General features: G+C 38.5%; 1 protein-coding gene across 1 annotated transcript; it reads right to left on the bottom strand.

Annotated features, from left to right (window-relative positions):
- Positions 1 to 7,289: 7,289 nt before the first annotated feature.
- On the bottom strand, positions 7,290 to 9,213 carry LOC121982102 (cytochrome P450 94A1-like). The gene has a single exon (XM_042535010.1). It carries the CDS (start codon positions 9,095 to 9,097, stop codon positions 7,487 to 7,489), a length of 1,611 nt encoding a protein of 536 aa, XP_042390944.1. The 5' UTR covers positions 9,098 to 9,213; the 3' UTR covers positions 7,290 to 7,486.
- Between the last annotated feature and the right edge of the window lie 3,510 nt (positions 9,214 to 12,723).

Raw genomic sequence — 12,723 nt, 5'->3', positions numbered from 1 at the left:
CCGATCGTCGGAGGCATGTAGTGCTTGGGCAGAGGGTCTCGTAGAATAGCCTCTGAAAATTGGCGATTGATCCGCTCGGGGGGCTTTCCCCTTCCTGTCATCTCGTCTAGGCATTTCATCCGAAGAAGATCCCCTATCTCTGTGAGTTGGTACGGCTTCAGGGGTGCGGAACAGAGCCCGATGAAATGCGACAGTGGCAGGTGGTGCTTCCGCTCGACCACCAGATGCTGATGTTGCTTGCTGCTCCGGCCGCTCGGATGCGGCTTTCTGTTTTTGCACCACGAGCTTGGCGGTCCTTGTCTCGATCAGAGCGTCGAGTTCCTCGTTTGAAAGCGTCACCATGTGTTGTCGTCCAGCCTCGTCCATTGTTTCCGATCGGATGCAGGAGCGTTCCCACAGACGGCGCCAAATTGATCCTATCCGAATCGCCGAACCAAAGGACGCTGGGCACGTGGCGCGCTTCTAGTCGATGGCGTAGGCCTCCGTCGGGTCACGCGAAGCTCCGGCGAACCTGCACAGAAGTCGGGCAAGGAAAGGTTCCCGGCGGCGACCCTCCGACGCTCAAGTCAGGCAAGCAAACAGTGTAAAAGGGGGGCTTCAGAGATGTTTCTTGTGCGTACCTGCGGCGAAGTGAGAGGCTCTATTTATAGAGCGAGGAGAGAACTAATGCACGTTCACCGAGGTGTAGACGTGTCAGCAACCCATACTTCGGTATGCACTTGTCAGAGAGCTTACCTGACACCATACTGCTACAGTCCGAGCATGTCTTCGATGGGACAACAGGACACCCCATTACCAGACTAGGAGTATGACGTAGCCATGCGACTTGACGGCTGTCAGAGGGTGTTCCCTTCCTTTACCCACCGCCCGGCCGGGACGTCCGTCCGGCCGACCGGGCGAAGAACGGCGTCCGGACGGCCTTAATTCCCTGCGTCGGCCGGGCGGCACGTCCCTCCGCTCGGTCATTATGTACTGTTTCAGTGAGCGTCGGAACCCTGGTCCCTACCAGGGTGCCTTTTACTACCAGATGTCCCTTTCTTCCAAATCCGGTCGGCTCGTCCTTCTCCGGCGGGCGACTGGGCCCTTTGACCTCCCCGTGGCGTTGACCCCTCGTTATGGGGTTCCGGATTCTTACCACCGGATCACCTAATTTATTTCCATAACACATAAATATAAATTGGATTACCAAATCAACGCATACAATTTGTATTTCATTTCAAAATATTCATAACATATAACATTTAACTCCACACTATAACAAAAACACAATATTTTTTTCAATCTCCAAAATATATACAACCTTCAATAACAAGTTTTCTCCACCAAAAAAACATCAAAAGACATGTGCTCCAAACAACAAAAGGCATGTGCTCCAAACGACAAAAGACATTTGCTTCAAGCGACAAAAGACATTTGCTCCAACCTTCAATAGCAACCTTCAATAGAACCACCAAATTATATTCTATCAACATATTTCAATATTTAATGAAAAATAATACGGATAATTTGTAGAAAAAGACAAATTAAATTAAAGGGATTTATTGGAAAAATTTACAAATCTACCGGCCAACACAAATTAAACCCTAATTGATTATAATTTTTATCACCATTAACATATAAAAACATTGTTACCATATGAAAACTAAACCAAGAAATTACCTCGAGAAATAAAATCAAAGGTGATTTATGATGTGGATGTCGAAGGATGATGTTAGGGTATAATTAATCTGATGGGTTGCTAGAATAGAAAGGATCGTTGGAACATAGATGGTCGATAGAAAAGAGAAGGTCGCTGGAACAAAGAGGGTAGCTGAAAAAGAAAGGTTTGTTGAAATTGTGAAAATAATATGAGATGCGAGCATGTTTTTTTTATTAATCTCGTATGTACCCTTTAGAAGCGGTCGTATGTAACCTTTAGAAGCGGTTTAGAACCGCTTCTAAAAGAAACTTATAGAAACGGTTCTAATAACCGGTTATATACGTGTCCAATAGCAACGGTTTACCAACCGCTTCAAAAAAACTCAATTGAAGCGGTTTTAAGAGCGGTTACACTTAACCGATTCTATTGGGTATGCTTTTACAACCGCTTCATCAACCGCTGCTAATATTTTGGTCCTAATGTCCAATTTTTTTGTAGTGAACACTACTCTTAATCATTCCTAGTCAAGTATTAACATTCAGGGACAATGTTAATGCGACGAGACTAGCATGTAGGTCAACTCGATGACTTGATCTCACAAGTCATGGATATAGAGATATCAAATTGACATATGGGTATGCATTAGAGAATGTATACTGAATGACCCGCCATGAGAAAGTATCATGGATTGTTATATGAGTGTCATATACTTTCTCATGTGATTATTAGTATGACTATTAGTCTTTGGACCTAAAGTTACCATGGTTCCCTACATAAGGAGTTGCATACTTTGGCTTCGTCAAACGTCACCCGTAACTGGGTGGACTATAAAGACGATTATTGGGTATGTAACAAATTATGTGGAGGGATGTGAGTGAAGTAGATGAGATCTATCCCTCCTATATAACGGGAGTGACATCGTTATTCTTGATAGAGTGAGACCACTAAGTGCATGACCATGCCCAAATGAGTCAATATGAGATATTGAGCTCATTTGATTATAGTGAGTCTACTTGGAGTTCAAGATTTAGATTGATCAGAGGATGACACCGTCTATGCCTCAAATTGATCAACCTAGATGTCGAGGATAGAGGGGCACTTGTCATATATTGTGAAGAGTCACAATTAGTAGTCACAAAGATGATGTTGGATCTCAACATTTTTGTAACTTGGGTAGTAATGATGTGTTGCTAGATACCGCTCGTTACTTATGCTTCTAAATGCGTTTAGGAGCATTGCCAACGTTACAAGAACCTATATGGTCACACACAAAGGGCAATTAGATGGAAATTCGGTTCATATGATGAACCAAGAGGATTAGGTTCATGTGATGAACCAAATTGGATTAAGAGTAATCCAAATTTGATTAATTGAGTAAGACTCGATTGAGTTAGACTTGAGTTAGACTCAAGTGAGGCTAGACTTGAGTTAGACTCAAGTGAGGCTTAATGATGATATTCATTGAATTTTGAATTTAATGATAAATGGAATTCAATTTGAATTTTAGATTCAAATTTCGAATGAGTTTCAAAATGACCATTTAATAAAAAATGAATATTCATTAAATACTCATTAAGGCTCATTAATGAGGCTCATTAATGGTGTTAATGAGCATTAAGTATTTTCATTAGATGAAAATACTTAAGTCATTTTTTTTACTCTTATTTTATTATCGATCATCATTATTCTTTCTTGATTCTTCTTCTCTCCCTCTCCTCCTTGGCGGAAACATCCAAGAGTGCTAGCACACTCTAGGTGTTTTTTTCCACCTTTTGTTCGTGTAGATACACATAGAGGGGTGTTCACTTGACACCCTTGAGATCCGGCGAACCTTGGACGAGCGGGATAAGCGAAGGGCTTCGCATCAAAGGTATAACTTCTTTACCATGTATATCTAGTGTAGATCTAGGATTAGAAAACTTGTACATGTAAAATTTAATATTCGTACGGATCTGGTGGCATGAGATTTCGAGGTTTCTGCAACGAAAAAAGTGATTTTTACGGTTCGAAAATCTCAACAATTAATGAAGGACAAACTCGCTCAGGTAACCCTTTGGGACCCCTATTGGAGGGCTCCATTTATTTCCGATCGGTTCTACCTACCAGATGCTCTCCGCCTCTCTCTGGTCGATTCTACTAATTGGACGCTCTCTGCCCCACCTCAGTCGGTCTCATCAATCGGGCGACCTCTATTTCTCCCAAATCATCCTCACTGATCAAACACACTTCACCCCTCTTCGATAGGGTGTGCCCCACTATCCCTATCCCTGATTGATCCCTCCGACTGGAGGAGCTTTATTATTCCCGGGTGGTAAGGTTGACCAGGGGCTCACCTCTTGTACCGACGAGGCATATTGCCTTGTCCATTTCCATTTAGCCTTAATAATTCAACGTTCTCCTATTTAATAGACCCTCAATCTCATGCTCAATTATCTTATAGCTCAAGGGCCTCAAGGCCAGCCCATCATGAAAAATGATACATGTACTAACATAACATGTGGATTGTCAGAGCATATGAAAGTTGTATCTTGATCTGTATGATGTTAGTAGATACGATATGACACTCCCCTTATTATAATATGATACATGTTCATGATTAATACATCATTAATATAAAGGAGAGAGATACATGATGACAGTATTATAAAAAAGGTCCACAAAGGCAAACAAAGGTAGGTTTGCATATTTATTCTCCGTCGAAATTTACATGATTATCGAAATGGCAACATCGGCCACCCATGACTATTATTCTTACCTCTTCTCTCCATTTATTTCCTTCTAAGACATTCTCTGGGAGATCTCTCCCCTCCGGGATTTAGGCTCTGTTTATTTGGGAGAGTGGAAAGTAAAATTAAGAAAAAATTTCCATGGTGGAAAAATTTTCGTTGTTTACTTCATTAAAATTTTTCTAAGAAAAAGTAATGTAATCCATCAGCGGATAATTTTGGAGCCAAAATCGATCAACTCAAAATCGGATGGAAAACAGTGGATGGAAAAAAAAATGCGCATGTACCTCTTTTACATTCACAAAATTACATCATATACAAAAAAAATGATGCATGTAGTCTTTTTAACTCACAAAATTATACTATGTACCAAAAAAATGACGCATGTACCCTTTTTTATTTACAAAATTACATCACAAGTATTCACCTTCCTCTATCAAGGTAAACAAGTGTGGAAAGGAAAAGATTTCTTCATCCTTTCTTTTCTCTTCTTCCAAAGATAACTTTCTATCGTTGATTCTTTCTTTTCCTTATTCACACTCTAGATTAAACATAACATTAGCGACTCTGATCAACATCGCTTTCATCTTATTGAAGGCTCACCCATCGAAGATCTCGAAGGCTCATCCATCGAAGGTCTCAAAGCATGAATAAACATACTTATTAATAATTCAATCTTTATTAATAAATAATTTTGTATTTTAGTGGCCAAAAGTCATAGGTTGCCTGGGAACGACACAATTGTAGAGAGATAAATTCCTAAAAGTATCTCCAATGTAAGATTTATGAAAGGTTTATAAAATTAAAAAATTTTATCAATTTTTTTTTTTTATAATTATGTAGTTAAGATTTAAGGTTTTTAATTCAAGAACAGGTTTGAATAAATCTATTTTTTTTCTCTTGAAAATGAAATTGATAATTAATGTGCATGATTATTTTCAAATAATTAAAAATAAATTATTTGATGTAACATTTAATTATAATGTTTTATTTCATAAATAGTTAATAATAATTAAAGTGGTATTTTTTTTCTTTTGAAAATAAATATATTTGAGATAAGTTAAAAAAATATAGAAATGATAAAATCATTAATTAATTAATTTAAAATTATAAATTTAATTAAATTAAAATCATAAATTTAATTAAATTAAAATCATAAATTTATTAATTATAAATAAGTTAAATCAAAATCATAAATTAATTAAAAATTAAATAAAAATTATATAGACATATTAATGAAAAATTAATAAATAAAAATTTATAATTTATAATGTAGGACATACAAAAAAAATTGTATGGAGTTTTTTTTATTGTGGAGATAATAGAAGGTATTTATATTTATGATGTGGCATGATGTGACATATTAAAAATTATAAAAAATTTAATTGAAAAATTTAATCATTGGAGATGGCTTAAGAGCTTTTTATAAGTATTGATGTGGCATATTGAAAACTATAAAAAATTTTATTAAAAATTTTAACCATTCAAGATACCCTAGATTAGGAATGACTTTACCATGCACTGTGATGATTGCATGTGGGGGAGGTCATTCTGTATCTTGAACTTACGTTACACATGTAATAGGTGCTACCGAAAATTTTAAATTTTGAATGAAAGAAGATATTGCTTTAAGATTAAGATTTTTGTAGTTTAATTTTGTAAATTAGAAGGGAAAAATATAATATTTTGAAATATAAGAGGCAAAATAAAAAAATATATCCTAGACCCACTAATTACGTAATGTCGTTGCAACCGAAATAGAAAATAAAAATAAAAAAAAAGCTAATTTCTTTCTTATTATTATGATTATAGATATAATCTTACTATTTTATTAAAAATCTCTCCTCTTTACTAACTAACTTTGGTGAAGCCTAAAATACATTTACGTTAATGTCCTTTTTTCTATTTACACTAAAAATAATTCCAAGGTTTATTAGTAATTCCACAAGTGAAACAATTAGTAATCTAGAGTTCGAGACTCAGCTACAGCGTATTATTATGAATTTTTCTCATCATTAATTTTCTTTGGTTGTTTTATATAAAAAAATATAGTTTTCTTTAGTCCCATATCTTAGAATTGAAAATACTATGATTAAAGAAACTTCTATAAATATTTTAGGTCGACGATTTTAAAAAATAAACTTTTCTTAGTTTTTTTTACTAAGACAAGTATAATATTAAATTAAAATAATTTTTTAGATAGGGAAATCCGTTACAGGATTCTCTAGCGTCACTATTGTATGGGTCTGACGAATCTTACCCAAATAATTAATTTTTAAAAACCCAAATAATTTATATATTATTATATTACACACGCAACGCAATAGTTTATTTTAAAATTTTGTAGCTTCATTGAATAATTCAAATTTGAAGAAATACAACTATAGGTGGTAATAAAATATTTAGGTACGATAAACGGATATGGGATTGAAAATAAAAGTTGAATATATGATGAAATTAGAATGAATTAATAAATATGAATAAAGATGAAAGATACAATCTGATCCAAATCTTACCCACTAGCATCCCTACCTTGAATAGGCATGGTGCCTTTCATTTTACTATATGGGTTATTTGGTAATGTGAAAATAAACCATTTGACCTATAGTTTTGGGGAGAAATGTACTATTAAATTAAACATAAGCTAAATTTTTATAGTATAGTTTTGAGCAACACTTATATTAATTATCAACCTTGGTGAAACATCCCTTCGATACGCAATGTGAAAAGATGCCTAATTGAAGGTCAATTAGCATTAACAATAAGAAACTAGCAATTAAAACATCATAATTATATATATATATATATATATGTTCAATCATCATAATTTATTCCCTTCGTCTCACCGTAAAGTTGATAGTGAGGGGCGTTTAGGGTAAGTAAGTTATTTTAACACATAATTAGTTATATCGGAATGGAAGATATTCAATAATTATTAATATTTAGATCTATTGGTACAACCTTACAATACATTGGTGTTTTCATGCTAGTTTATAATAATAAATATAAAATAATATAAAATATGATATAAAACTGTTATTAAATATTATTTATAATAATCGTATTAGGATCATAATAAATTATGATGGGTATGCAGGCAATCCCCACCACGCAATCAGCGCTAGCAGTTCTGCCTACCCATCACGTGCACCGGCAGGCCGCCCTTCATTTTTAGCGTCAGAGTCGCCATTTTCTCCGGCGGCGGCGCCTCCTTTTCCCTCGCCACCGTCACCACGAACCTCTCCAGCACGCACGCCGCGATTGACTTCATCTGGATGTACGCCATCTCCTTCCCTAGGCACATCCGCGGCCCCCCGTGGAACACTGGGTACTTGAAAGGGCTCTCCGGCCGGAACGACCCAGTCTCCGCCTCCAACCACCTTTCGGGCTTGAACTCCTCGAAATCCGACCCCCATAAGGCCTCCATCCTCCCCATCGAATACGACGAGTAGGACACGAACCACCCCTTTTTCACCGCCGTCCCGTCCGGGAACACGTCGTCGTCCAGGCAGTGAAGCGAGTTCAAGGGCACCGGAGGGTACAACCGCATCGACTCCGTGATGGAGGCATGCAGGTAGTTCATCTCGCGGAGATCCTCGAAGCCGAACTCATCGTCGTCAGAGGAGTGGCGGCGCGCGCGGATGGACTTGATCTCGGCCAGGATCTTGGCCTCCACCTCGGGGTGCGAGGAAAGGAGCCAGAAGAACCAGGTGAGGGCGGAGGAGGTGGTGTCCTTCCCTGCGAGCATAAAGCTGACGACGATGTCTCGAAGGAAGTCTTCGGAGTGGTCCTCGTTGGCCACGAAGCGGGATAGCAAATCATCTGCTTTGAACAGAGAAGATGGCTTCGAAACAGAGTATGTCTGCTTCTCTTTCGTCTTTGCTCGAATAGTTTTCACGGCGAACTCGTGCACGGTAGTAATCGCCTCTTTGAGACGGCGCTCTGAACCCACGCCGAACAGCTTCTTCACCATCCAGAATTTCGGCACGGCGTATCGGAACCGGCCGGAGGTGATGTCGGAGGCGTCGTTGAAGGCGCTCGCAAAGCGGGAGGAGAAGGGGTCCTGCGCTGCGGTGGCGGTGTCGGGGGAGAGACAGGCGGGGTCTTGGTTGAAGGCGACCTTGCAGATGTTGTCGAACGCGAAGCGCTCCAGGAGATCCTGGAGGTCGAGGACAACGCCTTGTGCTGCGGCTTGGTTGAGGCGGGGTAGGAGGCGGGCGAGGAGCTCGTCGCGGACGACGCGTAGTACGAAGGAGCGGAGCGACTTAGTGTTGAACTCGAAGCTGGCAGTCTTACGCTGGAGGCGCCACGATTCGCCGTCGGAATTGAAGATGCCGTCGCCGAGGAAGTCATGGAGTAAGGAGGTGACGCGGGGTCCCTTGGGGTAGAGCTCGAAGCGGCCGCGGAGGATGTGCTCTACATGGACGGGGTTGGCTGTCATGAGGCCACGGACGCCGCCAGGGCGGCAGAGGACGAAGGAATTGGAGGGCGTAGCCGCGATGCACTCTGCGAACCAATCGAGAAGGCGGCGACGGTTCTTGACGAACTGGGGGAGGTGGCCGAGGAGAGGATACGGCTCGAGGCCGGGAGGGTACGCCGGGACGCCGTCGGGAGTGGAGCGACGGAAGATGAAGAAGAAGAAGTAGAGGATGGAGAGGGAGAAGAGGAAGAGGAGAATGGATTGGGATTGAGGCGGTAGGAATCGAAGCTCCATCAACGTTGCAATGAACATGATCGTGAGCTTTGCTGCAATTAATCTCGCAAAGTGAATGAACGATCCAGGAGAAAGATGCTGGTGATAACGCAGAGGACCGACAACGCGTCGGCTTTAAAGAAATTGAAACCCATTTCTCAAAATTTATTATATTATTGTTATTGTTATTTATTAGGAAGGGAACTTGGACAAATAAGCGCTCTTTTTGTTTGCTTGTTAAAGATATCCCACTATTTTTCTTCTAGTTTTACTTATTTTTTCTAAAAATGTCATTACTTTTTTTCTTATTTTTGAGAAAAATCAAACATAGTTTATGGGAGAATATAAAAGTTTATACTTTATAATTTTTTTTTAGTTTTTCTACTTTTATAAAACTAAAAATAAAATAACAAATTTCACGGTCAAAAAATTCCTTGAATCAACAAAGGAAGGTTGCAAATGAAGTTATGTCGGATTTGTGTTTGACTAAATGTTATATTCTTTTCTGTAGTTGGTAAGGATTTAATTATGTTTGGCTTGTTATCCGAGAATTGGCACGTGAAACTTGTTGTCCAATTAAAACAATCAGTTTTATTTTGCCCTATATTGGTAAGGATTTAGTTATGTTTGACTAATGATTTAGGAGGGGAATAAAATACAGTAGAGGAATTATTAAGTACTCAGAGAAAGAAAAACTTGGGTCAAACATAACTATTGCCCTTTTAGCTATTGAAATTGAGCGGAGGGAGGAGAAAATTAAAAGGGCAAAAGTAAAGAAAATACGTCTATTTTGCCCTATATTGATTTTTTTATATATAAAAAGGCGTCTCCCTAGTAAATTGATTCATTCATTATAATTTTCATCATCATTTTTTCTATATCTTCATTATCATTATTTTCTATAACTTCTATTTAAATCACTCGAACTGCAATCTTTTACTATTTATCCAGTGTCCTCGAGGCATGATGCTGCAATATGACATCTAGATTATTATCCGAATATTCATGATTCAAATTTTAACTATGACATATTTGTAAAAAAAATTTCTCTAAATGAGGGACGTGATCAAAAGATGTTGAACTTCTGGATTAACTACCGCATACACTTCCCGATTTACCTTGATGATTGGTAGAAAAATTCTATAGAAAAGAACCGATCACTCCAGAAATAATCAATGAGAATAACTAAGATTTACCCAGCAATTAGGAGTTCTCCCTCCCATCACGCGCACCAGCTTGAACTAAGATTTACGCTTCATTTTCAGCGACAGCGTCACCATTTTCTACCGCGGCAACGCCTCCTTTTCCCTCGCCACTGTCAATACGAACCTCTCCAGCACGCATGCCGCGAATGACTTCATCTGTATGTACGCCATCTCCTTGATAGAAGAATAATAGGAAGAGGTGGTGGCAATAATAAATCTTGTTGTTCATTAATATTTGCCCTAAGGACAATACAATATATAATGTTCAAACATACTTGGTCAATTGACCAATTAATAAATAACAGAATTATTCTAAGAATAATTCTGAGAATTATTCTAATAATTATAACAGAATTATTAGAACAATTCAAATACTAATATGATTTGATTTGGTAATTTGATCCGGTCAATTTTGATAATTCTGTTTTATCTCTTTTACCCCCCGACAAACTCAACGGGAGATCTCTGATGTTGAGTTTGCTTGCTAACTTGTTGAAGCGTTGTCTGGATAGTGACTTGGTAAAGATATCAGCGATTTGATCTTCAGTAGAAATATAAGAGACGGATAACTGCTGAGTTGTCACACGTTCACGAATAAAATGAAAATCAATTTCCACATGTTTTGTACGAGCATGAAAGATTGGATTTGCTGTGAGATATGTTGCTCCAATATTGTCGCACCAAATTTTTGGTGCAATATTTGATGCAAGATGAAGTTCGGAGAGAAGTGATTGATGCCAAATAATTTCTGACGTTGTATTTGCTATAGCTTTATATTCTACCTCAGGCTGAACGAGATACCGTAGGTTGCTTTTTTGAATTCCATGAGATAAGATTTCGTTCAAGAAATATTGCATATCCACTAGTAGAGCGTCTATCTTCAGGAGAACTTGCCCAATCCGCATCACTATATGCATGTAAATCTCGAGACGATTGTCGATATAAAAGAAGACCATGTAGAATAGTACCTTTGAGATAGCGAAATATTCTTTTTACATTATCCCAATTTTGTTCAGTTGGAGCATGCATGAATTGACAAGCACGATTTACCGCAAAAGTAATATCAGGGCGTGTAATAGTGACATATTGTAAGACCCCAACAATACTTCGATAAATTTGTGGATCAGATAGAGCAGGAGAGGATGAAGTTGGAAAGTTGTTTATAGCAATTGGTGTAGAGACCGGACGTGCTCCATCCATTTTGGCTCTTTGAAGAAGTCCAGTAATGTATTTGCTCTGAGAGAGAAGATAGTCATCCTCATGTGGAATAAGCTCAATACTAAGAAAAAAACGAGCAATACCCAAATCTCGAGTAGAAAACTCTTGATTTAGAAGACTTAATAAAGTTGTGATACCCTTGTGATCATTGCCGGTTATCAGAATGTCATCCACATAAATAAGAAAAAATATCATAAATCCATCATGATTTTTGTAAAATAAAGACGAGTCAGTCTTCGATCCAAAAAATCCTTGAGTTTGTAACCAATTAGATAATCGATGAAACCATGCACGAGGAGCTTGTCGAAGACCGTATAAGGATTTCTTGATTTGACAAACATGAGATGGAAATTGTGGATGAATGAACCCAGGCGGTTGCTCCATGAAAATAGTTTCCTCAAGATGACCATGGAGAAACGCATTTGAAATGTCTAATTGTCGTACGGGCCAATTAGAACTAACAGCTATTGATAACAATAGTCTGACAGATGTAATTTTGATGACTGGGCTAAAAGTATCATTGAAGTCAATACCTGGTTGTTGACTAAATCCTTTGGCTACGAGTCAAGCTTTGTGTCGTTCAAGAGAACCATCAGCTCGATGCTTAAGACGAAATACCCATTTAGAGCCCACCACATTCATGGAGGGAGTATGCGGAACTAGATTCCATGTTCCATTGCGAAGAAGTGCATCAAATTCTATAGCCATTGCATTACGCCAATTTGGATCCTTGTTTGCCTGTGTAAAACAAGTCGGTTCAATAGACTTTGAAGAAACCAATAAAGCTCGAGGAAGAGGATGTCGAGTTGTTATTTGAGGGCATCGTGCATATATGTCACTTAAGGGAAGCATGCGACAAGGACGACCATCATTCGAATCACTTGTTGATGAGGAAGAGGAAGTAGTTTGACATGGTGATTCTGATGATGGACTTGTATTATTTGATGATCCAGAGCTAGAGAGTATATTATCCATAGCTGGCGAGGTTTCCGAGATTGGACACGGAATAGGTTCCACAGCATTATTCCTCTCATCAGTATGCCCTGGTCTTAATGGAGTAGCCACTCGAGTCAATTCTGGTGATCTAGGAGAATTTGTAGAGAATTCTGGAGCAGAACCCAGGATGCCATCTCTTCTCACATTTCCAGTGTGTTTAATTAGACGAGCAACCTGTGGTAATTCAGACGGGATATTAGGTGGTGGTAAGAAGGTACCACTGCTTGAGGATGGAGTTGTTGTTGT

Source organism: Zingiber officinale, chromosome 5A, assembly GCF_018446385.1.
Source record: "Zingiber officinale cultivar Zhangliang chromosome 5A, Zo_v1.1, whole genome shotgun sequence".
NCBI classification, from domain to species: Eukaryota; Viridiplantae; Streptophyta; class Magnoliopsida; order Zingiberales; family Zingiberaceae; genus Zingiber; species Zingiber officinale.
Note: the sequence above shows the minus strand (reverse complement) of the source record. Positions and strands in the feature narration are given on the sequence as shown.